General features: G+C 43.3%; 3 protein-coding genes across 4 annotated transcripts in view; all 3 read left to right on the top strand.

The window, feature by feature from the left end:
* The window catches only part of LOC126556838 (DNA damage-binding protein 1), a 412,736-nt gene that overhangs the window by 353,377 nt on the left and 32,156 nt on the right, over positions 1-27,203 (top strand). The window lies entirely within an intron of this gene.
* LOC126558340 (rhodopsin-like) lies at positions 14,764-15,967 on the top strand. The gene is made up of 2 exons (XM_050214341.1): positions 14,764-15,477; positions 15,557-15,967. The coding sequence occupies exons 1-2, from the start codon at positions 14,764-14,766 to the stop codon at positions 15,965-15,967; spliced, it is 1,125 nt and encodes a 374-aa protein (XP_050070298.1).
* LOC126559759 (protein UBASH3A homolog) lies at positions 19,768-23,764 on the top strand. Its single transcript, XM_050215932.1, has 7 exons — positions 19,768-19,909; positions 20,006-20,442; positions 20,608-20,706; positions 20,950-21,465; positions 22,538-22,937; positions 23,015-23,421; positions 23,484-23,764. The coding sequence occupies exons 1-7, from the start codon at positions 19,803-19,805 to the stop codon at positions 23,762-23,764; spliced, it is 2,247 nt and encodes a 748-aa protein (XP_050071889.1). The 5' UTR covers positions 19,768-19,802.

Genomic DNA, 27,203 nt, shown 5'->3' with positions numbered 1-27,203 from the left:
CAATTAAAGATATTTCAGGGGCCAAACCCTATGCCACCGTATGACTCAAGACGACTCCTGTTTGGTCTTGACTCATTTAGTCAAAGACGTTATGTGGCTCAAGCATATTTTAATATATGGCTTATTGCTTGGATCTACAGATGCTCCAGATCTACTCTCCTCTGCCTGTTTGTATGATCCTTCACGATCCCTTCATCCTAGCGATCCTATGACTTTCGAATCTTGACATACTAACTATACTAATACAGGGTTTTCACCGTTTTTATTGACACATTCAGCGCGTTACAGGGTTTTTTCCGGTTTTACTGACACATTCAGCGCGTTATAGAATCGTTCGAGCATACTATTAACTCGTTCGGCGCACTATTGACGTCTTCGGATGATTGTATTGATTTGATCGGCAGCGCTATTGACAACCCTTAGTTGACACATTTTTCTCCTTTAATTCTCATCTCTCCTGTTTCAGATGGTTCAATCACTTTTACTCTTCCTTTGATTTTCATTCCTCAATAAGTCAGTTTGGCCCGACTATCCAACTAAGTAATATCAGTAAACCTGGTAAATCATTCCATGGTCGGCATGGCCTAATAGGTCTAAGTTAATTGGTCCTAATAGGCTTAATTATAGTATTTTAGTGTACATTTTAAATTTTGCCAAACTCGAAACAAACTTTTTTATAGAATTCCGCTGTACAGTACGGATGTGAGGTTCCCGAATCTGTACGGTAAGTATTATGTTTACCCAAAATAATGATAGCTCTGGCGCGATCATCAAGACGATCGACTATATGTTATTGTAAATTTTCTAGGAGGCATCATGTTCGATTCTTGTAAGCCTCAAGTGATCCGATGAATGTATGTTTGTTGTGTATGTAGATGTGTTTCCATTATTTAATAATTATAAATACAATCATTGTCCCTAAGCCATGGCATCGATCTTCATTTGACAAGTTACGATTTGACATCAACTCTTTTGGGAGTCGTTTTAACAAGGCATGTTGGGTTGCGGTGGGAGAACTGCTGCGCTTCGAACCCTAAATCATTCATTCATTCACTCTTACTCAGTAGGCACTCAACACCAGTAGAAATCATTTACTTGAAAGCAGGACAGCCCGTCTACTTAAGGATATATTCAAGTTCAGTAAGTCATAAAAGCCAGGCCCCATAAAGTTGTTGAGCCTTCGAGAAAGATAAAAGGAGATCTTTTGGTATTAAATAGAACGATTTTAAATTAAGGCGGTTTTCTCTGAAGCCACGAGGAATGTTCTATGCAAAATCAAACAAAATATAAATATAGCTTCAGCGCTTTATTCTGGATCGTTCAAGTGAAACGCAAGTGTGTGTGTGTGTGTGTGTGTGTGTGTGTGTGTGTGTGTGTGTGTGTGTGTGTGTCTGCTCTGTAAGCGGTAACATGCCTTCGACGTCCTTGTACCTGATTTCACTGATGTCTAGCCACCGTGTGAGCGGCATTTATTGGACTATTGTCAAATTCAATTAAGCGGAACGTTTTTCCAATAATTTTTGTTTCGAATTATGCAAAAGCATTTCTATCGACTGTCCCCATGCCACTAAGCAGATTATCAAACGGATGTCAAAATCGATCAAATACTCTGTACTGTTTCACATTCTGGCAGATAACACACGCGTCTTCCGGTTGGCCACGTAACGCGTATGCATTACGCGATCCTCCGACAAACTATTGCACGGCAGGAGCACGGGTCGTTATGCACCGTTCCCGCCTACCGCCTACAAAAGAGGGCGGAAAATTAGCACAGGAAAAAGCCTTCCTCAGCGTGTGTACCACCAGTGCCAGCCGTCAAGACAACCTTCCGCACTGTCTACCGCGTGGTTCAACATAATCGCACCTCGATTGGTGGTTCCCTAAAGCCCTCGGTACACCATTTCGGTGCGTTCAATGTGAAATCGAAAGTGCGCGGGCCCAATATTGGATGACGCTTCCGCTTAGCGAAAAAAAAAGAGACGCCAAACCGACAGTCGCCGCGAAGAAACTTCCCATTGCATCACCACCCCTCCGGTTTGTGGTCACTTCAAAGCACAAATACACACGTACACACACACACACCCCAAACCCTCGACACGGATGGCGTCAATTCGAGCGTGAACTGTTCGCGATTTGGCAAATTGGTGCGGCACCTTACGAACGCGCCGCAATATGGTGCACTTTCGCGCCATTTCTTTCTCTAGGTGCGAGTCATGTCTACCTACTCGTTCGGCTTACTCTGATGGCCACGGTACGGCCCGGTTAAAAAGGTGCATCCATTAATCCGATACGAAACGCCGGCGAATGGATGAATTGTTGCAAATTGTAATTATCGCACCGATGGTTCGACTTTCCTGCCACTACACTCGCCAATGGGAAAGAAGGTGACGATTGTTGCTACTGCGTGGCGCGGCGAGCGAAATTGCTCCGCGAAAGCACCAGGGAAATGCCATTGCACCAAACAGCAATAACACAAAAAAAATCCCAAACACCACACGGTGATGATGAGTTGGTTACGAAAAGCCTATCCATCGGGCTACCGTAACTGTATCGCGGAAACAATGATCGGCCCAATGCTACTACCGTTCTTCGTGCGATGGCAGGCAATGCCGCCCAGAAAAAAAGGTGCAATGTTGTGACCGCATTAACCTCACGAACCACAACAAAACTATTCAGCTCAGCAGCGTACAGGACGAAGAGACGGACAGCAATTGATAAAAGATTGAGTAAGACACGAACGGTGATGATGATGATGACGTTTGATTTTCCATTTATTTCGAAGCCCAAACGCGTACGATCTTTTGGGGCGGGGGGGGGGGGGGGGGGGGTGGTTGCGTTTGGGAGCTTTTTTATGCTGATTATAGGAATTTTACCACCCCATTGCGTCTTGTGTGTGAATATTGAAATACGTGCGTTACAGAAGCTGGCAATCAGCCGTAGTATAATTTCATCATTTGGTTCAACTTTGATTCAATTAGCTAGGAAAAATTATTCCTTCAGATAGACGTTGAGCACAGTTGCACAAGAGCCTTGAAGAATGTATTTTTTTTTTCTCCGAAACAAAAAATGTCGGTGAAGTGAATGTCACAAAATTTTTGTCCGCAAAATCATTCCAAAGGCTAATTATTTCAACTTTAAAGTCCCACACTTTTAATCTAAGTGTGAACCTCTTTAAAACCGACTTTTTTGTATGCTTTCTTCTTTTAATGAAGTGACAATCGAAGCCGCATCGTGAGGTACTACGTAATGTCGCTGTACAGTGAACGGGACACACCACCATGTGCCCCGTGTGTTACGTTGGCAGTGACTTTCGGTAAAACTTGCACTCACCATAATGAAAACGAACCACCGGAAAAGCCGGACGAACGGTTGAGGGATTGAAATTCGATTGGATAATAGTGAAACGATCCTATCTAGTACGGTCACCTTCCGAACTGTGCACACATACTGTACCGTGCTGAGAGGAGCTGACGGTGACCATTTTTTTTCTTATACATTGTTTGAAGTTTGAGACATTAGTGAATGACATAAGGCGTGAACATGGGAAAGAACTTGCAAAAGCTCTTGGAAATTGTGTGCCAAAGTGATAGTTATGTGTAATACATCCTTTTGCACTGTTTTTTTTTTTTTTTTTTTTAATTCATCAGGGACGGCCAGGCCGTATTGCTAACTTTTGCACTGTTTAATAAATTTAAAAAATTAAAATTCTTTGCCTTATCCCGGGCATACTCGGTTACGTTTGTGGTGATGATGATGATGATGATGACAATGTATTCGTGGATGATGTGCGTTTTGATGGTCCGGTTCTATTGTTGTGGCTATTGTTTTGATGGTGGTTGGTTATATCCGAATTACGGCTATTGTGGTGTTGTGGCCGTTCTATTGTTGACCTTTGTGGTTTATAATTTATTAGTATATTAGTATTGTTTTTTAGTAAGAGTTAATGAACATCAGAGATCTCGTTAACTAATTCCTATTGTCTAATTCTCATCAATATACTTCAAGGAAGTATGCTGCCCAAGGGACCTCTTCGTACAATGGTTGAAGGCTCGTAATTCCTCGTAATTATCGTAATCGTAAGAGATGTGATCTATTAAGACACTCGTAAGGGTATTTATGTCCAATGAACCTGGTTTACCAAGACATCTTATCTTCTGAAGGTTCTCGCAAACTAATCTTCGAATACACCTCGTATTCGAAGAGTTCTCACTCTAAAAACAACTTTTAATAACAGGGCTGGTACTTGAAAAGTTTGAAGAGACGCCTAACTGTCTATCCTTCATTTAGGAAGAGAACTCATAATCGAAGAGATTTTATCTAATAAAAAGAATAGGATTTGTCATGTTGTGTAGGCTGTATGTAGCCAGAAGTATTTGTAAGTAAACAAATAAATAAAATGCCTCGTAGTAGGTAGGACCTCGTAAACCAAGAAAACTCGTCTCTTTAAGGACATCATCGAATACTCAAGAGATTTACCTGTCGAATGTGGTTAATCTATATAAAAACCTTATCGTAAAAGAGTCCTCATCGTCCAAAAATCTTTGTCGTGTCGATTGTGTATCGTAAAAAGGCCTTTGAACGAATTCAAACCACCTGGTACGAAGCTTAACGTATACGGGGTACGACGCTTAATGAAGCTTAACGAGCGGGATTTGAATCCCGGTCGTGTTATGCGAAAACCACATCTGGTCATATGTCACGATACTTCAGACTGTATATTAATTTGAGAAATTATTTTAAAAATCTAGCTTCGCCGCACATCACGAAATATTACAATTTAAATCATTTAAATCATCACAGAACCCCTTTGAAATTAGCGTCCAACCGCGGGCTCAAATCACGCGGTTACACCACTTCCGACACGAGACCATTCGCACACACCCACGTGCTGTGGCTACTCCCGTACTCGCATAAAGCGGCAACACCATTACCAAACAAATGCAATTCTGATTGCACTGATTTGTGATAATAATCAATTTAGATTAGCCATTTGCAACAATTTCTCCGTCTCGAGTAATGTTTCAACAATGAGCAAACAAAAGCAAAACCACCATAATCAAACATTACACTCACAGATAATATAACCCAAACACAAGCAGGCACGCGAGATTGGGGTAGGCAAGCATAGCGACGGTATCGCTCCAATCCATGCTGCAAAGCCCGATGGACGATGGTTCACAGATAACGCACGCGATGGACGGAAAATTGGCAATACAAGTCCCATCATTCGCTCATTTTTTTTAAAGCAAAGCTTTGGAGGTGTGTGCAGAAAGAAAGAGCAAACTTTGCCCATCGTTCGATATCTAAACAGCCAACTTCCATACGCATACCAGTGTTTGATCAGGGCACTGGCACTCACACACCAAGCTTCGAACGGGGTGTATTATATCGGTGTGAAATTAGAAAGTGTTTTCTAACCGGCCACCGTCCGTAGCACGGGTACGAACGAGCCTTTTGCTTCGTTACGGAGGATGTTGCTGACTACATACCAGTACAATCTGCTGATCGTACCCTTTCGCATATTTTACGATCGAGTGTGAATGGGCTTTTGCTGCTGAGTGTAGATGTAGGTGAGCATAGACATTCCTCAGTCTCGACGTTTTGTTTTGCCATTATTCAATAGATTGACCTTAAGAAAGACCTCTACAACCTTCAAAAATCGTGCACCTACATCAAGCGCGGAAGGTATTACAAGTCCGAAAAAAAAGCCAACCATCCAGTCCAGAAAAGCAGAGCTATGATGGAGTTGAAATGGCCGGGCGAAGAAAGTGCCCCGTGACGTTCCAAGTACCCTTATCCCTTATGGACACTTGCCACGCAACCGTGCAACAAACCGTCAACGCCGTCGCAGGTTTTGCTAAAGAGGACGTGTCAGCATGTAGACTGTATGCTAAGTTTTCGAGCAGCTAGCCCGACCCTACACTGTCGGCGACGGTTAACGGGTTTTGGTTTTGAAACCTGAACACCCATAAGTCTGGTTCCATTTTCTATGAACATATTTTACTTTTTTTGTTGTTGTTGTTTTGTCTCTTCGTTCGATTCCCCGTTTGACTCTCATCGGCCATCGCCGACATCGATTATGCGAACCTACATTAAGCGACGGCGACTGGCTGGTTCGTTTCGGGCTCTAAGCATAAATTTATGCGAGTCGAGCGTTTAAGGGTACGGTTGTTTATAGTTCTGTGTGCGTCTCGAGCGCTCTCGAAAATTTGCTGCTGCCGCTGACGATGAACCGAGAGCTCACAGTAAAGTGTACAGAATGACATTCGATCCGGAAGCTACGTTTTTGAGCACCGAACGAAAGAATGCAGTTGGAGATGTGATTTTTTAATGACATTTCAGGTCAATGAAAATATGATAAAATTAGTGTCTCTTGTGGGAGAAAAAAACTCTTCATTAGCGAACAAGATTACCTTCGCGAAATGAAGCAGTTAATTCGCGAAAAGCTTTTCGAAAGGCGCTTATTGATCGAAACCCACGTATAGTAAGATGCAGGCGGTCCGTATTCTACATGAAAAGCTCACAAGAGCAATAGGAGGATTAATAAAGCACTGCATCTCAGCAAATCGAAATGAACCAGAATAAATGCCATGTGATGGAAGTTAAGAGAAATAGCTGTCTGGTAAGTGTTGGTATCGACGATCGATAAAACCTTACATTTGCGAGCGGGACAATAAAAGTGATTACCACTTGGCACATGCTACAGCACACTTAACGGAGCGAGACCATTGCTCTTCAAAAAAAGAACAACTTCAATACATTTTGAAAATTTCATAGCTCTGTTGGACAGTCGCCGACTTCTAAAATCCCATAATGTTCCGAACAAAAGCGCGTGCATGGTACGATCGAACCTAACCACACAACGCACCTATAACCGGAAAGGTGTCGAAATGTCAACTCGTCCTTCGATTCGTTGCGACCAGTACGAAGAGGACAGATTTAATTGGATCCCCGTGACTTTAACCCTCGCCCCGCGTATGTCTGTGTCTTCCGTTCGTCTGACGTTCGCTGTCTGTTTTGTGTTATGGGACAGGATTAAACTGAACTCCTTGCGAGCGCTTGCGCTATAGTAGTTGTGTGGGGATCCAAGATCACGCTTGCAACACAAATCCGCCACAGCAAGCAGGCAGACACCAATGCTACCACGGCCCCAATCCATACTGTTTAGCTGAAACAGTCCGGAGGTGCTTCATGACGTTAATTACAATGTAACGCGTCGCTCGTTGGGACCACGCTTCTTGGTCGCGATACGAATTTTGCTTCTTCCTTTCCATTCTTCCACGCTTGTATTCGGGGCTCGTGTGCAAGGTTTTAATGCGTCACTGATTGGCAGGTGTGTTGTGTTCCTACACCAGTCGAAAACTTCACCGATAGTCCTTGAAGTAGTAAGGCGTCCTACGTAGTAGCTCGCTAAGTGTATCACGCGTAACCGAGAGATCCTCACCACTACATATCCATTCATTATCGCGCTGATGCAATGGCTAGTTTGCAAAGCCCCCCCGAGTGGGGAGAAGGGGGTCTCCCTCCACAGACATACACCACGCGTTATTATTGGCAGTGCCTCGCGGGTAGACGACTAGTTCTTTAATTGGACACGCGGAGTAGTAGTGCAAAACCTCGAGAGGTCCGTAAAAAGACTGCAATAATGTGAGCGACTTCATTTCGAGAAGGCGTGTACGCTCAAAAGATTTTCGAGCGGAAAGAGAAAGATGGATTGCACTTTTAAAGTGCTGCATCAACTTCATCTCCAAATGAAAAGGGGGGGAGCCCCTCCGTGACGTTTCGAATCAATTTTTTTTTTTTAGAAGCGGGAGTCATTTAAAGCGTACACTTGGAGTCATATTTAGCGCATCAATTTGCTGTCCACGTTGTCAGCAACGGGCACACTAAATTGCAGTGTCGAGTGTTACTGTCACCCACTCAGACAATCAGTTGGATGATCTTGAGGCGGGTCCTGTTATCAATACTTGACAGTTCATGCATCAAAGCTGAAGGTGCCAGAGAGGGACAGAGAGGGGAGTCTGAAAAGTGAAGGGCGCGCTCGCCACACTGCACAGAACTGATGGACTTGAAAAGCGTGAAGCATCAGCAAGAAGTTGCCCCCCTTTTTTCCAATCACAGTCTTATCGGCGCGAGCTTGTGTTGTGAGCCTTGTGGTCACATTCGATGCCTTGTGGAGGCATCTGCTGCTGCTGCTACAAACTTTTCACAATACACTGTGTGTCTTATCGGAATGCAAACCTTCAGGAGATCGTGTAATCAAACAACAAAGATGCGCTTGCTCTTACGAAAACATTCTCAGAGGCATGGCACGCACACGAACACACAAACGGGGCAATACGAATACCTGGACGCATTTTCACCTGTGCACGCACTTGTGTAGTTCTCGGCTTGGCCCAGGGCACGCACATATTGCCATTCACTACCGCTTGCACCACGAGAAGGCCAAAGCCACACGCCTCTCAGGAATGCCTCTCCGATCGCACTTCCAATACACTGTAGTACACACGGGGCATACCGACGCGCATCGCACCGCTCACACGAATCGCTCGTACTGTACCCAGATGATTTGTTAGGCCGTGTGTTGCAGCGAAAAGACACACTGCAACCCATTACTGATTTAATGTGCGTTGCGTAGGAAACCATTTGAACAGATGTTTTTCGACATTCTTGCAGCCTGGCCGAGGTAGCAAAGCGGCAAACTTTCTACCAGAAAGGAACATAAAGCTGTCCACAACCCGATACAGACACACGCACACATGCTAACAGACACGCATCGTAAAAATATCTGCAAAGCGATCATGCTCACTCGATTTCGATTTCCGAACACTGAATCCCAAGGCCTTCGAAAGAGAACATTGCATTTCACTCAAGCATTTACGAAGCCTCAAAATAAAGCTTACGGATACGTGCCCACTTTACATCACACATACAGAAACACACACACACATGCACGATACTTACTCTTAATCGGTCACAGCATTCAATAACCACGCCACAGGGGTTTTTTCAGGAGAAAGATGCCACTGACAGTTGCTTGAAGGAACAATCACTGCTCGTACACGCACAGCAGACGCGTTCGTCCTTTTCAACTCATACACACACCGTAAATACCTTTTTATCACCATCGGGATACACACAGTTGTGTACTGAAAGTTTCACTTCGCGAATAGCAAACAAAAAGCGCACACACATCAACGTCAGACGCACGTCGTCGCACTGGCAAATTCAAAACATAAACACACCGCCTCCGCACCACACCGCGATCGGTACACCTTCACCAGGCACGGATGCGTGTGAGTGTGTGTATATGAGAGCTTCCACTACACTCGCAAAACCTTGGCAGAGTCCACTGCACAGCACACCAACCGGAGCGGACTGTAACCGTTGTACACCTATATAGGCCTATGGGAGCTGATCGAACGCGGACGAGCGTACGCGGCGAAAAATGTTAATCCATCGAGCGTTTGCCGAGCATTGAATTAAGCTCACGCGCATAATGATGTTGAAAGCTGTGCCCGAGCTGGTGCGCGAAAGGAGAATTGCGCCCCACCAACCGACCGACCGACCGGCACAGCACCAAACAGCTCGGTTATGTCCGAAGATCGGAGCCCATCGGAGCCCATCACAACAGCATTGTTGGACCGGTGGCTTTACTGTTTGCAGCGTGTGGATCGTACGATAAAAGAGACGAAATATGATACGCCCGGACCGCTCACACTTGTAGCAGAGGAGGTAGAGACTGTGAAAGCTTGACGGAAAGTATTGCAATGCGTAAGGAACCACTTGCACTCGGGTCTTTTTTTTCTGTATTGGGAAAGGGTTTTGGACCGATTACAGGAAAAGATGGATTTTGGTTGCATGAAGAAGTATTATGTTTAGTTAAATGCTTTAAAAAATCGACATCTAGTGTAAAAAATGCTAGTTAAAATGAAAGAGAGTAATTTAGAATTTTTAAATAAATGCCCAAGCCAAGCAATTTGTTAAGATTATCAAAAAAAAAACACTCGAGAAAAAAAAACCATTTGAAAAAATCCTTAAATTATGATTTAAAATTAAACACCTATTTCTATAATATTATAAACAATTTAATTTCACACCGCAACAAAATTGTTTTTCATTACCTCGAAAGTGTAGTTTAGCAGGCAACCACTGCAGCCTTTCGCTCGCCAAAACGAACGACTTCAACGACCAGCAACGGAACAGAAGAGACGAACCCGACGACGAAACGCGTGAACTTGTGCGAAACGTAACGTGGTCGCTGAAAGAAATTTCTCACTCTGGCATTCTCAAAATACGCTTTAACTGTGGTGAAACAGAGAAAGAGAGAGAGAGAGAGAGAGAGAGAGAGAGAACAAGAAACCATGAAATCTGAGATTTAAAAAGAAAAGCTCGCAAAGCTTAAAAAAGCTCCCAAATTCGATTGCTTAAGAAGGGGCAAACACTTACCTGCTGTCTGTTGTGTGTACTCTTGATGGTGCTTTGGCCGGTTCGTAATCCGGATGGTGCGCGACAAAAAAGGTTCTTTTTCGTGGTTTTTTCTCTTCTTCGAAGGCGGGAGGATGTGTTTGCCAAGGCAAGGCAAAAGAAACGCACCAAGAAGGTCGTCCATGAGTGAAGTAATTTACGGGTCTGCACCACACCACTGCACGACCTGAACACCAGACGGGAAACAGAATGTATCGAGAGGCATCAATGCAACGCCGTGTAAGAAAGCAAAGAAATTAACCATTGTTGTGCGTTTGGAAAGAAAGACAATGAAAATGTGCAAGGATATTCAGAAGAATGATGGTGAAGAAAGGCTAAGGTGATGATTATTGGGCAGATTTTTGCTGTACTCATTTGCCAAATTGTTTCTACATCATTTTTATAAAAATTTATTTTTTCCCTTATATTATTCAACCATCAACCTTGAAGTCTTTGCGACTTTAAACGTAAAAACCACACACAAACAATTAACATGCTCATCACCAATCGACCATTGCTAGATGTGCCCGGGACGTGGGAAAACAAACAGATGGAAATAATTTTGCAAAACGGATGCATGAAGCGGTGCCAAGGTAAGCGAGTTTAAGATAGTTTTGTTTTGCTTGTTTTGCGAAAAAAATCTCACTCATTGGGGAATCTCCAAAAGCATCCGTGAGCATTCAAAAAAAAATGTGTTTACGTTCGTAATATTCAATGTTATTATTTTTTTAAGGTCAACTCTTTTTTTTTGAGTTCAATTTTTGAGTTGTTAATAGTCCACCCAATCGGCCAATCAAGCTTCTGGTCATGTCGAAATGCAAGCCCTATTGCAAGGCCTTGCAATAGGGCATCTCTTGAGATACTTCCTGATTAGTGATAACAATTGCATCAAATTTTATAACATCTTATAAACAACTTTTATAACATTTATAACAACTTATAAAAAATGGCGAACAAAGCTAATAACGTCTAATGAAGCAAACCTTTCAGACATAGCAGACATTAACGAGGACACGGAGATTTTAAGACCTCATCAGATATGGCAGTTTTATCGTAGTGAAACTGGTCGAAGCGGCCATCTAAACGATGAAAAATATCCAAAATAAGATAGACATTGTTAATGAACACTCACCTTCCTATGTCTGGGACAATTTTCTGAAGATTTATCCGAGGATTCATCCAGAACCTGAAAATTGAATCTGGACACAATATGTTGACCTCAACAGCGACTAATCGAATAGTTTTGGGTGTATCTCTGTCTTTACCCCATTTATTCAATATTCAAAACGTAATTGGGAACTGATTGTAAAGGCTCAGAGCGAACTAAAAAAATATCATTACATTTTTTACTTTTTGAGACGGTCACGACTAACGGTTAACGGTAATTGCCATTTTTTATTATGCTTCTTGAGCGCAGGATTCCACTCGATAATGTAATCCGTTGAGCTATCTGTTGTGATTTAACATCCCATGCCTTTCAAAGTACAAGTCACTTTTTAATTCAAAGCTTATTTCAAATTCATCGCAATGAATGAATGAGTTTGCAACCTAATATGAAGGTAATTGCGAAAAGCTGAAAAAAGAGTACACAGGACACGTAAAGGCTCTGCCAAATTTATTACCAAAAAAATGTGTTGTTAACATAAACTTCTTTACTTTTCCCATTTTTTCGTGCTCCCAACGGAATGCCAATGTCAAGGAACGCACTGTACCTATTGTTAAATAAAACAATTTATTATTCATTCGAGGGTGTTTTGCCTCTTATTACACCCTTCTGCTTTTTATGATTTTTGAATACTTGAATGCCTCGTTATATGGACATAATAAAACCTCGACACAAAAAGATGAGCCTAGAAAGGAATAAGAAACTGGTGTAATTCGCTGCTAACCAGATAGCTCATAGAGGTAGAATAATACTTGTCCTTACCTGTCGTTTTGAAATAGAGACAAAAACACACAATCTTCCATGGTTGTATACACAAAAACTATATTACCTCGGCTTATTTTCTCAAATTTACTTCAAGAAAAATCGAGCACTGTTGAGTCCACCATGACGAATCGAACCTGTCTGTTGTCTCCAGCGTTTTGTACAGTACTGAACTATACATTTATCAATGGCGTTCCTTACTTTTCACGCAGACAGCGTGGAATACAAATCTCCGAAGCGTGCTAATGCCCTTACTAGTTCAGCACGCCTCAACGACATATCTGGCGACGAAAATCGTAGCTTTGCTAAAAAACCGCGACCTGACACATTTCACCCTACAACGAAGTCCGCGGATATTTGGATGGACGGCAAAATCCGGTATCGAACACACGGTAAGGCGATCATGCAAAATACTTATCCGTCCAATCCGCTTATCCTTAGTGAAAACGGCACACACTGTGGAGAATGAATCGAACCTTTGGGCCGTGCTCTTGCCGTGCTCGTAGGTGACAATGTGTTTACGAAATTAACATGTTTAGCGGATTAGGGCACCGAGGCGTTCGTCGTAATTTGATGCCACGTTTTTTTGGTTTGTACCACCACGTAACATATGAATATGAGTGCCGTCGGTACATTCATGACCGGAGTTTGGAACAACCACCTTAAGATGTATTAATCACTGTAATTGTTATACAATGGCATCATGGGGCGATGGTTCTTTGGTCTTATAACCTGATGATCGCTTCTAATGTTAGTCCTACAGTGGCAAGGACTTCTCTATCCCTTTTTGGCCGTTAAGACCGCCGACCACGAAAAATTTCAAATTCAGGAATTTGTTCCCATGAGTAATTATAATTTTTTCGTTTTGAATTTGCTTTTTGAGATCCTGGCGTATGCTCCAGCTACACAGGGCAATGGAGAAAAGGCTGAAATCGAAAGTTTGAGTTTATTTTCACAGTTTCGCATCGATTTCGATCTCCAGATGTTACTTAAAACAATTGCTGACATTTTTAAAAACATTTTTTACAACAGTTAAACCTAGAATTTTTTTGCAATACGGCCAGGCCGTCTGTTATGAAATAAAAAAGCCTAGATTTTTTTAAGTAAACTCATTTTCATCATTAAGGATTATAATTTGGGGCGTCTTGGTGGTATAGGTGACAGCGGTGCCGGTCTTCGAACGGCAGAACCGGGGTTCAAATCCCATCCGGACCAAACACCCGTAGTGAGGACTGACTTACCTCACTACGTGGTATTCATAAGTCAATATGGCCAGGACGTTCTTACGAAAAAAGGATTATAATTTCTTGTCGCACAGCAATGTGACGCAGTGCTTTCGTACAATAAACTCAAACCATGTGCGATTATGTGCAGCGTTTAAACGATAAATCTACTTCATAACTGAAATTTAAGTATTTAAGTAAGTTTTTTTGGTATTGTACTATCCATAATTGCATTAAATTTATCATTTTGTCATTTAAAATTTAACCAATAATTGGCTCAGAATATTTTGCGTATGCCAGTCATATAACACTTTATTAAAAAATTACAGTTGTTCCACTATTAGATTATACAAGTCGAACATACAGTTTTTAGCCTAAACAGGCTAGAAATTAAGCGTACTAACCCACCCATCAGTCCTTTTATCTACTGAGCATTTCCTTACTTTAAGCGACCCTGTTGCGTACCCACACACCCTCCAACGCTAGGTTAATGTCACAATTACCAATCTCTGGATTTCTATTCGCTCTTCCAAGCAGCTAATTAGTGCTAAATTATATTAAACACAGTTGAGAAGCTCATTAGGCAAACCGCAGTATCCATGGCTCCAGACACTAGAGCAGAGTAATATGAGTATCCGCCAAAGAATTGAAACACGTTGGGATGAAACATGAAACCAACCTACGAATCACTCACTTCCTGAAAATGCGCGTTCTATGAAAATGTGTTCCATTTTCATGTCTTTCCCCACCCCCCTCCCTCCCTCCAAACAGTCGCACAAAAAATGCCGGAAAATGTTACCGTTAACGAGGACGCATTACAAGCGTTTCGTCCCTTCTAGGGCCATTAATCTTTCTAGCTCATGCGTACGACATACAGAGCCTTTTGGAGCCGGCGGGTAATTCGATTAGCCATATTTTGTGCAATAAATATCTGCAGTTTGCTACCGTTTTGCTCAAGTCGGACATCTGACTTCGGTGTGCAAACAGTTCCCACTTGGTTTCAGAAAGCGTGACAGTGAGCAGTGTTTGTGATATAGGTCAGTTATTGGATATAGGACTAGGGCTAAAAAGAGCGATCCCGTGCCCGTACGAATCTTTTGCCGGGGCGCTAGTTTTTAAGCGGTTCTATTTCCTCGAGTGATCACGATGCCATACTACGGACCGATGCAGCAACCCGGTCTCTGGGGTCAACCAGTATCTAATCTGACCGTGGTGGACAAAGTGCCACCGGAAATTATGCATCTGGTCGATCCGCACTGGTATCAGTTTCCGCCGATGAATCCACTGTGGCATTCGATCATTGGTTTTGTCATCTTAGTACTGGGCATCGTTTCGATCATCGGCAACGGGATGGTGATCTACATCTTCGCTACTGCCAAATCGCTACGGACTCCTTCCAATCTGTTCGTCGTTAATCTCGCTCTATCGGACTTTCTAATGATGGGAACGAACGCGTTTACCATGGTGTACAACTGTTGGTACGAGACCTGGGTCCTGGGTGTGCTGATGTGCGATCTGTACGCGTTCTTTGGATCGCTGTTTGGATGTTGCTCGATCTGGACGATGACTATGATCGCACTCGACCGTTACAATGTGATCGTGAAGGGTTTGGCCGGCAAACCGCTCACCAACACTGGCGCTATACTGCGCATCATAATATGCTGGCTTATCGGAGTCGTTTGGGGCATCCTGCCGATGTTGGGCTGGAACCGGTACGTGCCGGAAGGAAACATGACCGCCTGCGGTACCGATTACCTCACCGAGGATTGGTTCCACAAGTCATACATTCTGACGTACTCGCTGTTCGTGTACTACACGCCTCTCTTTACCATCATCTATTCATACGTCTTCATCATCAAGGTAAGTGATGTGTATTGGTGCATGCGTTTTCGAGATTAATTAATTGGCAATATGTCCTACACTGTATTTTCTCGGCCAGGCTGTGTCAGCGCACGAAAAAAATATGCGAGAACAAGCCAAACGGATGAACATACAATCGCTACGATCCTCAGACGATGGTAAAAGCACCGAGATGAAGCTGGCCAAAATTGCGCTCGTAACCATATCGCTATGGTTCATGGCGTGGACACCGTACACCGTCATCAACTATACGGGCGTCTTCAAAACGGCCAACATATCACCACTGGCAACCATCTGGGGATCGGTCTTTGCCAAAGCTAATGCCGTCTACAATCCAATCGTTTACGGTATCAGCCATCCAAAGTATCGTGCTGCATTGTTGCGCCGATTCCCGTCCCTGGCGTGCGGCGACAGTCCCCCGGCGGATGATAAATCACTCGCATCAGAAGCATCCGGTATTACGGCGGACGTTAACCCAACCGCTACTTAAAAGTACTTGTCCACGGTAGAGGAAGGACAGGAAAAAAACTGCATAGTGCATTGATATGTGTTTTGTGTAATGCAAGAAACTTTAATGCTAGATGCCCAACCGACGCGCTTGTTTCTCTGCAGGGAAAACTTATGTGTTGTAAAGATTGTGATTCTAAAAATTAATATTTGTTTGCAATAAACTCCTACTTGTTAACATTCTTTAATAGATTTAGTAAGTTTATTTGCACTGTCCTTAACTCCGATTTTGACGGTCTGGTGGTAAGGGCGACATCGGTGCCGGTCTGGCATGACCGGAGTTCTAATCCCAGCCGGTCCGTTCATCTGTAATGACTACTGACTATCCAACTATGTGGTATCAATAAATCTAGTAAGCTAATCGATTAGAGGCGTGACCTGGTAGATTGTTAAGCCAGAAAGAACAGGATGATTTTTATGTCTACGTGGATGAAAAAGTCTTCAACATTAACAGTCAAGACTTTTTTCTTCTTCATCATTTTGGCGTTATGACCTACTAGTTCACGCCGGCCTCTTGCCCTACCAAGAAGATATTCGTCAGTGATCTTCAGTACGGCACGACAGGTCGATGAGTACAGCTAGTTCGTTAGCTTAATCAGGTGAAGCAGAACCTGTCGGAGATCTGGCACCTACATGGATGGGAAACTATAGCCAGGGATCGAGTATCCTGGAGAAGTATTGTTGACCGGGCCACTATAGTGAGAAGGCCAATGAGCGAGAGAGAGGGAGAGAGGGAGAGAAGGAGAAAGGGATAGAAGGAGAGAGGGAGAGAGGGAGAGAGGGAGAGAGGGAGAGAGGGAGAGAGGGAGAGAGGGAGAGAGGGAGAGAGGGAGAGAGGGAGAGAGGGAGAGAGGGAGAGAGGGAGAGAGGGAGAGAGGGAGAGAGGGAGAGAAGGAGAGAGGGAGAGAGGGAGAGAGGGAGAGAGGGAGAGAGGGAGAGAGGGAGAGAGGGAGAGAGGGAGAGAGGGAGAGAGGGAGAGAGGGAGAGAGGGAGAGAGAGAGAGAGGGAGAGAGGGAGAGAGGGAGAGAGGGAGAGAGGGAGAGAGGGAGAGAGGGAGAGAGGGAGAGAGGGAGAGAGGGAGAGAGGGAGAGAGGGAGAGAGGGAGAGAGGGAGAGAGGGAGAGAGGGAGAGAGGGAGAGAGGGAGAGAGGGAGAGAGGGAGAGAGGGAGAGAGGGAGAGAGGGAGAGAGGGAGAGAGGGAGAGAGGGAGTCCTCAGTCCTCACTGTGGTGGAACGTTCCCGACAAGATAAGAACCGGAGGGAACTACTGTGTCGAGATCAACGCCTCTGTCGTCTTTACCATCAGATCGCCAAATATAATATCGATACCTCAATTATCTTAATTACCTCGTATCACACTCTCACGGACCGTTCATAATACAACCCTAAATATTATGTGTTTGTCTATTTTCCAAACCAAACTGTTTTTAAAAACAGTACCCATTTTTTCCAATACTCCACGCTAATTATTTTTCTATTAACACGAACTAATTGCTTTAGCGCTAGTTTACTATTTTACAAATTGTCGCATATAAAATAGGGTGAGTTTGTTGATCCAATCGTTTTTCTGTGTTGATAAGTGTAGTGGCCAGTTTGTGCATTACGAACTAAAATAAGTAAGTATATAAAATAAGCTAAATGTAAGGTAGGGTAAGTAAAATAATAAACGATTAGATATTGATTCCATTATACGATAAATAAGAAAAGTGACAGAAGACAATTTATCAATGAGAGTTCTGGTGCTCTGGAATTGGATAATGGCTTACTAAACTTATCGGTATCCCGTAGTTGGATAATCAATTCTCACTACATTTTAACCGCTATCGCCACGGCAACCGAACCATCCAACAGCAATCTTAGTGGAGTGTCCCGGTGGTTCATGGAGGCTTTAAAGGCCTTAGGCAAGAAGGACGTGGCATACGTTGTTTCATATTTAAATGCGTAACGAACGGTTGACCATACATCGTCAAACCGGAATTCAACGACCAAAGGGGTGGATATTCGCATAATATTCATTTTTTAGTTAATTTTGAGCAGAACTCCTCCGGCATGGTCCGTTTGGCGGGCTTCTTGAAAATTTCCCTTAAACAGAGACTTAAAGTATTACTGAAATGAAAAAATTGGATGCAAGCATCCGCCGTTGTGGGCCGATCATGCGAAGGAATGACTGATCTCAAACTCACGCGCAATTCCTTATTACATCGTCCGATATACTTGGATCAGATGGAAAGGCTTTTTCCTAGATCGACCGAGACTAGTTCCTACTAGTGGATTCGCATATCTGCTAACAACGCGTTGAGTCAGAGAGTTAACCTTTTTTCCTGGACCGACAACCACAGGGAAGCCAAAAGTGAAACTTCCATCGAATCTTAGAGCTGCCCGGGCGTCCCCAGCGTTGGTCAGGTTAGCCAGGAAAAAAACATCAACTATCTTTTTTACTGTACAAGCCAGGGAAGTTATTTGATTGCGAGCCGAGTTAGCCGGTAACGATTTCTCCTATTTCTTCCGACGAAGCGGGGAAGCAATCAATCCTGAAATAAATCATCCCAAAGACTTACCCGAAGCGAAGTCTGCTAGGACCTTGGTGGCCACCCGGCTGATTAAGTCATCTTGTGTTCTATTAATTCATTCTGCTTCTTCTTGGCTTAACGACCTTCTAAGGTCACGCCGGCTATCGAATGGCTTACTAGAGTTGCTGATACCGTGGTATCAGCAGATACCGTGGTTGGATAGTCGATCCTCACTACGCACAAGCGGTCTGGATAGGATATAAACCCCAGTCCTGTCGTTCGAAGACCGGCACCGATGTCGCCTGACAACCTTCCCGGACATTTTCAACTCCTCAACGACCGTTTTTTGCACAAAATATTCGGGTTCATTATTTTCACTTCCACGTACACCACAAAAATGTCTACACTCGTAATTCTATGTCCGTATCCTACTAGGTACTTAGTCCATATTTTAATACCATCGATGCGAGATGTAATCGGTTTTTATACAACAAATGTTCCAGCTATTACTGTGAACTATGTTTTACAAAATTCCCACAGAAGCACAATCAAATGTTACTAAGTTGGAAAATTGAGCATAGTGGAATAAAAAGTTGGAAGAATCAAATCAAACATCCAAATCACCCAGCAAAAATTTGTCATCCAAGCGATTACAAATGAACCGATGTAAAACTGTTCGTTAGCGATCCATCCGTAAACTGTCACAACATTTCACCAACACCAGCGCAACACCTTAAACTGTGTACACCGAATCAAAACAAACCTCTCGCTCTACAACGTTTTGTTTGCGTGTCAAACTCTCGCAAGCATACAAACTTTTGCAGCGCGCACATACGCAGCAGCAGGCAATCAAAATAAAGAATCTTTTTTTCTAATTCAACATCTTGTGTAAGGTTTTGCTATACATTTTTCTGGAGAATTACTCGATACACAAGTGTTGATCGTCATTTAACGTATCGCTATGCGAAAACAAGTGTGCTATCCAGGAATAGTGTAAGCAAACGGAGAGCGTGACGTTTGTGCTAATAATGCGGATCGATGAAGATTGCCAGCCCTTCTGTTCGTATGTGGCTGATGTGTAGCATTGTGATAAAAAAACGTGCGCAACACGGCAGGAATAATTATTTTCTAGCGAACGTGCACTATTGCTCGACCATTCTCCGTACAGTATTTTAGATTTCCCAAAGCTCTCCCACATATGGCGTACAGTAGTATCTGCCAGTTTGGATAAACTAGTCCAATATTTACCATCTAGCGCCTAGGTGCCTGTGCTTTCACTCAGTAGTTAAGCTAACAACGCGCTAGAACGATGGCCGCACTTCCACCACGAAAAAATCCAACACCGACGAAAATATCCAAACAACATCTAACGCCGTTGCAAATTTTGCTCCAGATGGGCTTTCCCAAGCATAGAGCGTGAGTAGTACCTTTCGGCGACTCCCTGGCTACAACCGGACATTGAGTGTTGGCATTGCGAACCAAAACACCCAATTTGACGTTTGTTTATTTTAGCGAAAAAGCCCTCGCAGCGACCGGAAACCGGGGCGTCCAGCTAGCATCGGATTGGTTGCTCGCACACGTAAATGATCCCTTCCTGGACGAGTGTGCACCGCGCGAATACATACTGTACGCTTGCCCGACCGGGCCATTTCTACAGCAGCTGGAAAACTTTTGGGCCCAATCGCGTGAAACCTGTGGCTGGAACGGTGCCCACAACTTTACGCCACACATTACGCTGGTTTCATTTTTCAAAGCACCGGACGAATGTGCACCACAGCTGTCGAAAGCACTCAAGGAGCTAATGAATCTGCCCGGGGCCCGTATCGATCGGCCGATTGGGCTGGAGCTGTACACAAGCCCAAACTTTATGGGCTTCTTTGTGGCGGAGGATGATGCCAACTATCTCAAGCGGCTGGCACTGCAATACGTGAAAGAAGTGTCCCATTCAAGTGAGCATTCCCAGCACGCATTGGTCATATTTAAACACATTGATTGTTTGGTACTACTGGAAACTAATATCTTTCGGTCTCTGGTGGTGTTTTCCTGTATCATCCTCTTTCTCTCTTTTCTTGCTCATTATCAACTTCTATTCCTTTCACTTCTGGACACAACAGTAATTAGTGACACCTATGAGCAGCTAGATGCATTGGTAACCTGTTTCCCATGGTGCGGCGGAGTAACGTCAGCTCGTTGTATACCGCGTAGCAGTCGATGTAAGGAGCAGCTTCGGAAATGTTGGCTGACACCACTCGCGCCAAGTGGTCGGCCAATGCTTTCCGTTTGCGTTTTAGTTTGTCCCTCCTTAGTTATGTTAGTATTTTTTTAGTAACACCTTTTTCCATTGTTTGAGTTTGAAATTTAATAACGTTGACTCCCCTCACCCCTTTAAAGCATGCCCAAACCATTCCGACTATCGACTATCGATGCCTTAATGTAACGTATTTTGTAATTTGCAGCCATATCGCTAGAACCCCACGTAAAGTCACTTCATCTCACGCTGGCCTACCAATTCCCACCCGGCCAGTTTAACGCACTGAAAGCGTTGGTTGAAAATTTGGACGCATCCTGTACCGACGCCAACTGGGAGCTACGCTTGTACTCGCGCGATCCACGGCTGGTTTCGCGCCAAGTGCACAAAGTCCTTTACCCACATACACCACGCGAAACGGACGAGCTAGAGCTACGGATCGGTGACTACATCTATCTCAATCCGGAAGCGATACAGGCCTCGTCGGACGGTTGGGTCGAGGGTATGTCGTGGCTAACCGGGACCACCGGCTATCTGCCGGAAAACTATACTGAACGGACGGCCGAATCGGACGCGTGGACGATGCACCGTACCGTGCCACTGTGTGATGCAAGGATAGCGGTTGAGATGGCGGACATGGTAGATGGTAGTGTGCAGGAGGTGGTAGGTTCGTCAAGTGTGCTGCAGGAGGCACACGATGCGGTAGCATCCTCACCTGTGCTAGGTGAGTTTAAGCGCTAAAAGGCGTTAACCTGTCCATTATAACTACTTCATCAGCAGAGTGCGGATCAAGGTGTTTGGAAAAGCGTTGGCCGTTCCGTTTCGAACCTAGCAGCATATTTCCGTTACTTGTTTTTGATTGTTCCGTTCCGATCCTTTTTTTCTAAAATGTTCTGTTTCGATCTTTTCCGATGCTTTCATTTAGTTCCGTTTTTTATTCCGTTCCGTTCTTTCTTTCATTCGTTCTTCTGATTACTGATATCTATATCACCCGAGGGGGGTGCGTACGATTCTAAATCACAGGAGGTTCTTTAGTCGACGAGACTACCTGGTCGGCGAAGCTCCAGCCTCTGATCTGCCACCCAATTATCATGACTCGTTTGATCCACCACTATTCATCAGCATGACTCGAAGAATGGCTTTGGTGTCCATACATACATACCCCGTACGACGAATCGCATTCGATAAGAGATAAGAAAAATGGTTGATAAGAGAGATTTTTGCACGTTCATGCTCCTTCCTATTACATATCGGTTCTCCGGCGTCCTTTTTTTTTTCAAGGCTGGCCAAAGCGTTATGCGTTTACGTAGTCCCATGTGTGTCGTTATCAAGTCTAGTGCCCATTGGCAGCAGTGTAAAGAGCGTGTCGATACGTCGTAAGCCCTATTCGTCATGTAGTGCTAAACGGTGTGCTATGCACAATGGGATTCGCTAGAAGCAAAAACATAATCGTACAAATAATTAAGTTTTAAAAATATTTTTATACTTGACCTCATCTACCAAGTAATTAGGACAAGCCAAATTTCTAATTGAGTTTTGTTGTAAAAATTAATTATTAAAAAAAACCTCCGCCATTTTTACCAAAAAGCACCAACGCTCATCAGCTATGGTTGGCGCGCATACCTCGGCTTCAATAATGTTGATTTCTTCGTCTCAAATGTGTGGTCTTTACCGGTCACACTACTGCAATTAGCAAAACGAAGTACAAAAAAAGCACGCACACAGAAATGTGATACCCAACCCCAGACGAACAAAAAGGCGAATACAATCTCTTTAATTGATGGTTCTTGTTTCAGTGTCTACCGTAGGTCAGAGTGAATCACAGCCAGACTCGGTGCTGGCAGCACCGGACAGTACACCTCCTGCAGCGGAACAACAAACGGCAGACGAGCAGAGCATCATCACTGGCAAGATGTTGGGCGGCGGAACCACCACCAAATCGCTCGATGACATTCCGCTGGAAAAGCTGCACGAGCTAGTAAAAAAGCGCATCAACATGCAGGTAATTCCGGGAGATGAAGGTGCAGTGCAGTCGCAGACGGTGTCGAAAATGGAATCCGGTACACGGAAGGTATATCTGATGCGTCACGGTGAGCGTATCGATTTTACGTTCGGTACATGGGTTCCCTACTGTTTTGACGAGGCAGGAAATTACATCCGAAAGGACCTGAACATGCCGAAAACGTTACCCAAACGGTAGGGAGATGCGAATGCACGATTGAAAACAAAAAGTTTAAACTTAAGTGATCTGTTCTTATCCAACGCTTCTACAGCAAACCAAGCCTCTGGCAGCGGGACTCACCACTCACGAACGTTGGCCGCTATCAGGCACTGCTCGTGGGCGAAGGTATGAAGGATGCAGGCGTTCGCATCGAAAAGGTGTACTGTTCACCCTCGTTTCGCTGCATCCAGACGGCCACTTCAGTGTTGGAGGGGCTGGGATTAAAAGACACCCTGCCGATCTGCATCGAGCCGGGACTGTTCGAGTGGCTTGCCTGGTATCAGGACGGATTGCCGGAGTGGCTTTCGTGTGAGGAATTGATTGCGGCCGACTATAATATTGCGACCGACTATAAGCCCATGACAACGGCGGATGATTTGAAGGAACATTTTCACGAGAAGCTGGGCGAATTTTACTGCCGCAATTCAGAGATTGCAGAATCAATCATCAAAAGCACGGGTAATTATTGTATAAACTTTTTCTTTGCGACTTATCTTAAATAAATTCTTACTTGCTTGCAGAAGGAAACATACTGATCGTTGGGCACGCGACAACGCTCGACACGTGCTCCCGGTTCATCACCGGGGAAAAGATACGTTCCACCAACGATATGGGCAGAATTATGCAAAAAGTTTCCTACTGCAGCCTGGCCGTGATGGAGTCGGACGGTACGATGGTCGGCGGTGAACTCGACACGACAGAAAGCACCATTAAGGGCCACTGGAAGCTGACTGTTCCGCCGTGCGATCCAATGACGCACACTAACAACAATCGCTTTGATCACAAAATTCTATTGGATTAGTAGTACGGTACATCATCCCCTAGCAAAATTAGCATGCACGCATATATTTGGGTTTAACGATCGATGGACTTGTCGCTCAAGAATGGAAAGGAAAGACGAAATCAATGGCGAAAATTAATGTTACTATAATCGATACCTGTTTTGTCTGTTATTTAAATACATATAATAGTGGCTAACATTTATTACCTATTTATCCTTTGCTCAATATCCCCAGTCAGTTTGATGTTGTAAAACGGAAAGTGTGCACGCTTCTGCTAAAGAGTAGCGAGTTCTAAGCTTAATTTCGTACGCGACGAGTCGTGTCCTTCATGCTTTCGAAATGACAATAATGTATGTGCGAAAGAGTATGATCTCATTTGATCACAGTATATAACGAAACCAGCACGCTGCTCCTCTGCAAACACCTGTATACATCACTTTAGAGTTTCACATTACACATCATATTTCTCTAGTGAAGTGCTCTAAGCTCAATCACCTAACCATCCAGCCAATGCTTTAGTAGTGAGATTTGCTTATAATGAAATGAAATGAAAAAGAAGGATAAATTAATTAACAATTAAATTAATTTCCACACGCTTCACTCAACTATAACCAATTTTAGTTTAATCCACCTGAAACCTATGCATTAGTAAAATAAACGTTGGAAGGCAATGAAAAGACCTCTATAAGAAATAGAATTAAGTTCATTCGAAACCTACGATCAAAAAGCTTTCTGTAAAACTATTGCCTACCGAATTGCCTTCGGATATTTCCTCATACCTTTACTATGCTTGTTTAAAAGATAATTGTTCGGATTTGTTTAACTCTTTCTGTTTGTTTTACGACAAGTTGATCCTGGTGGTCCGTTTTAATTAAGAGGGAAATTTTGAATTAAAGTCTAAATCTGAGGATTACGTACAAAAATATCCATCTTGTGGATAATTTTCCTTACCGTTTAAACGAATTTAAAGGCCTCACTAATTACAATTTCTTAGTTCAAGAATACAGATTTTCGATCCAGTCAATGGAGCTTTTAAATCGCTGAATGGAATTTTTGAAATGAATTCTTCTTGTGGAACGTTGAATGAATCAGATAGGTAGACTTTTGCATTGCAATTAGGGGCAATTCGCAACTCGACTTTGCTGGAAATTTGCTGTGGAAATTCTACCGTGTATTTGTTCCTTCCATGTGTCAGTGTTTTGATCCGTATAATGAAACTGTAGAATCAATGTTGGGTATATTTCAAATAAATATTGAAAACTGGTTGTGGAACTTTGCTATCATATAATGGAATTTTGCATTCACTGAGAAGAAGTTTGCAACCGAGCTAGGCATTTTACTAGAATAACTTATACAACTATTTTTTGCTAGTGGCGTGCCGATATACGTAATCTATTGGATTTTTTTTCAATTTTACTCATTTTAACACAGAAGCTCCTATCGGTCGGCAGAAATGCAACAGCTGATTCTATATGCTGCACTATATGAATGCACTATATGATTCTAAAGTTCCACAAAAAGCTTGAAATATTCAGTCTTAATATGAAAAAACCATTGAATAGTTCAAAATTTCCATTATGTGGATCAAAACCCAATAAAGCCCAGGCTTCAATAGCTCCTCGACTATTTTGGAGCTATTATTGCTCCAAATCAGTCAATTGCACTATAAAATGGTACTACAAAGACATAATACGAAAGACTAGGGGCAGGTTGGCTAATACATAGGGCCATCGCATAAACAGTACTCAATGCATGTGTTGCATTAAATAATAATTTGCCAACGCTTTATGCTTTATGCCATGCTTGAAACTTTCTCTTCTTGTAAACACCCAACTTATACTAAACCGTAAAATCAAATAGCCAATAGTTGCGCCCAAATGCCAAAAACACAAAAAAATAAAACCATGCATACAAAAACATCGTTGTAATAAAACCATTTTGCCGTATCCGCGCGCTGTCTATATGATCGTCAATTTTGTTCCGAGACTTGTGCATTCTTGTTCGTCAGCAACTCCCGATAAGATAAGATGCATCCATCATACATCCGTACACCACGTGTTAGTGTGAAATTCACAACACAACCAAACCATAACCATCAAAACCATCCGGATAGTGTTTGGTCTGCAATATGTGTGTTTGTGATTTTGCGCACGACACGCACCAACCATTCGAAAACCATCTTCCGACCACTTGCCTTACTTGTTTTCCCCCTTTTTCTTCCACCGTTTGAAAACCATTTCTGTTGACTCATGCAACCACATCTCGGTGAATCACACTGGCAGATGGTTGAACTCATTCTAGAACAAAGGCGTACTTTTATTACGCAGTGACATGAAAGTGAGTTCTTCGGGATGTAATGGTTCGATTTTTTGAATGAAATAAATAAAATTCGTATCGTTTTTCGATGTCATTCAAAATAAGATTTAATCAACATGTTAAACCTATCCTATTGAATGTTGCACTACATACGATTGCACCGTCATGCAGGCCGTCGAAGGCCGGTAAACATGTACGCCCCAAAAATAGACCCAGTTCTAGAAGCCCGTAGTACAAATAGAATATGCTACATCATTCCGAACTATTCGATCGGTTACATCGTGTTTACAGCAGGGGTTTCCAAGCATTTTGAGCTTAAGGACCGTACTGATACCGACCAACTATTGATCTTCCAAAAAGCATAGTTGTCTTAATGAATTTGTCCATCAAGGCACAAGTCTAACTCTTTCAAGGAACCTTTTCGTCTAAGAAGTCTTCACAGTCGAAGGAACCGACTCGTCCAAGGGACGTTCTTCATCTTCGAAAGGACCTCGTAGTATGAGGCTACCTTCTCCAAACTTAATCTACCAAAAGATCCCAAGCGCACGGAAGGTGAGGGCCCATTGAACAGAGACATCGAATTCTCTGACCGAGCAAGAATCGCAGTTCTAGTAGAGACTTTGTATAACAAAAAAGATGCTCCTTACAGAAAACCGCTTTATGGAGGAAGCATTACCTCTGTTGAACTTCGCCCCTTGAGCGTTCAGGAAGTTTCGAATATTTGCTTCGTTTGCTTATACCACATTGTAAGAAAGAGTCCTCATCGTCCAAACGGCCATGCCGGGAAAATGGTCTTTCTATGTACAATGCCCAAAACCCAGGCTCCACTTGGCTTTCCGTGGGAACCCTGTAATTACATATTGGGGAAAGTAGTGCAATGATGTAAAATTACTCAATTATTACCGTATATGGGTAAATATAAAGAAACACGTACCCTGCACATGACTAACCAGCAGATCTAAATGATTCCCGGGTCGAAGAAAGACACATGACGTCATGGAAAATAACCATTCAACACAATATGGTTGAAACCACATGGTTTTCTTCGCCATGCAATAAAAGGCACTCACCACGGTCCACTCATGGTTTGACATATAGCGACACTGTATGACACTGTATGTGTGTGCGTGTTGGGATGTGTTA

The sequence above is a fragment of the Anopheles maculipalpis genome, chromosome 2RL (genome assembly GCF_943734695.1).
Source record: "Anopheles maculipalpis chromosome 2RL, idAnoMacuDA_375_x, whole genome shotgun sequence".
NCBI classification, from domain to species: Eukaryota; Metazoa; Arthropoda; class Insecta; order Diptera; family Culicidae; genus Anopheles; species Anopheles maculipalpis.
Note: the sequence above shows the minus strand (reverse complement) of the source record. Positions and strands in the feature narration are given on the sequence as shown.

Coding starts and splice junctions, on each gene's coding strand:
- LOC126558340 (XM_050214341.1), top strand. CDS start 14,764: ATGCCATACTACGGACCGATGCAGCAACCCGGTCTCTGGGGTCAACCA. Junction 15,478..15,556: donor CATACGTCTTCATCATCAAG/GTAAGTGATGTG, acceptor TTTCTCGGCCAG/GCTGTGTCAGCGCACGAAAA.
- LOC126559759 (XM_050215932.1), top strand. CDS start 19,803: ATGGCCGCACTTCCACCACGAAAAAATCCAACACCGACGAAAATATCC. Junction 19,910..20,005: donor GGCTTTCCCAAGCATAGAGC/GTGAGTAGTACC, acceptor TGTTTATTTTAG/CGAAAAAGCCCTCGCAGCGA. Junction 20,707..20,949: donor TATACCGCGTAGCAGTCGAT/GTAAGGAGCAGC, acceptor TGTAATTTGCAG/CCATATCGCTAGAACCCCAC.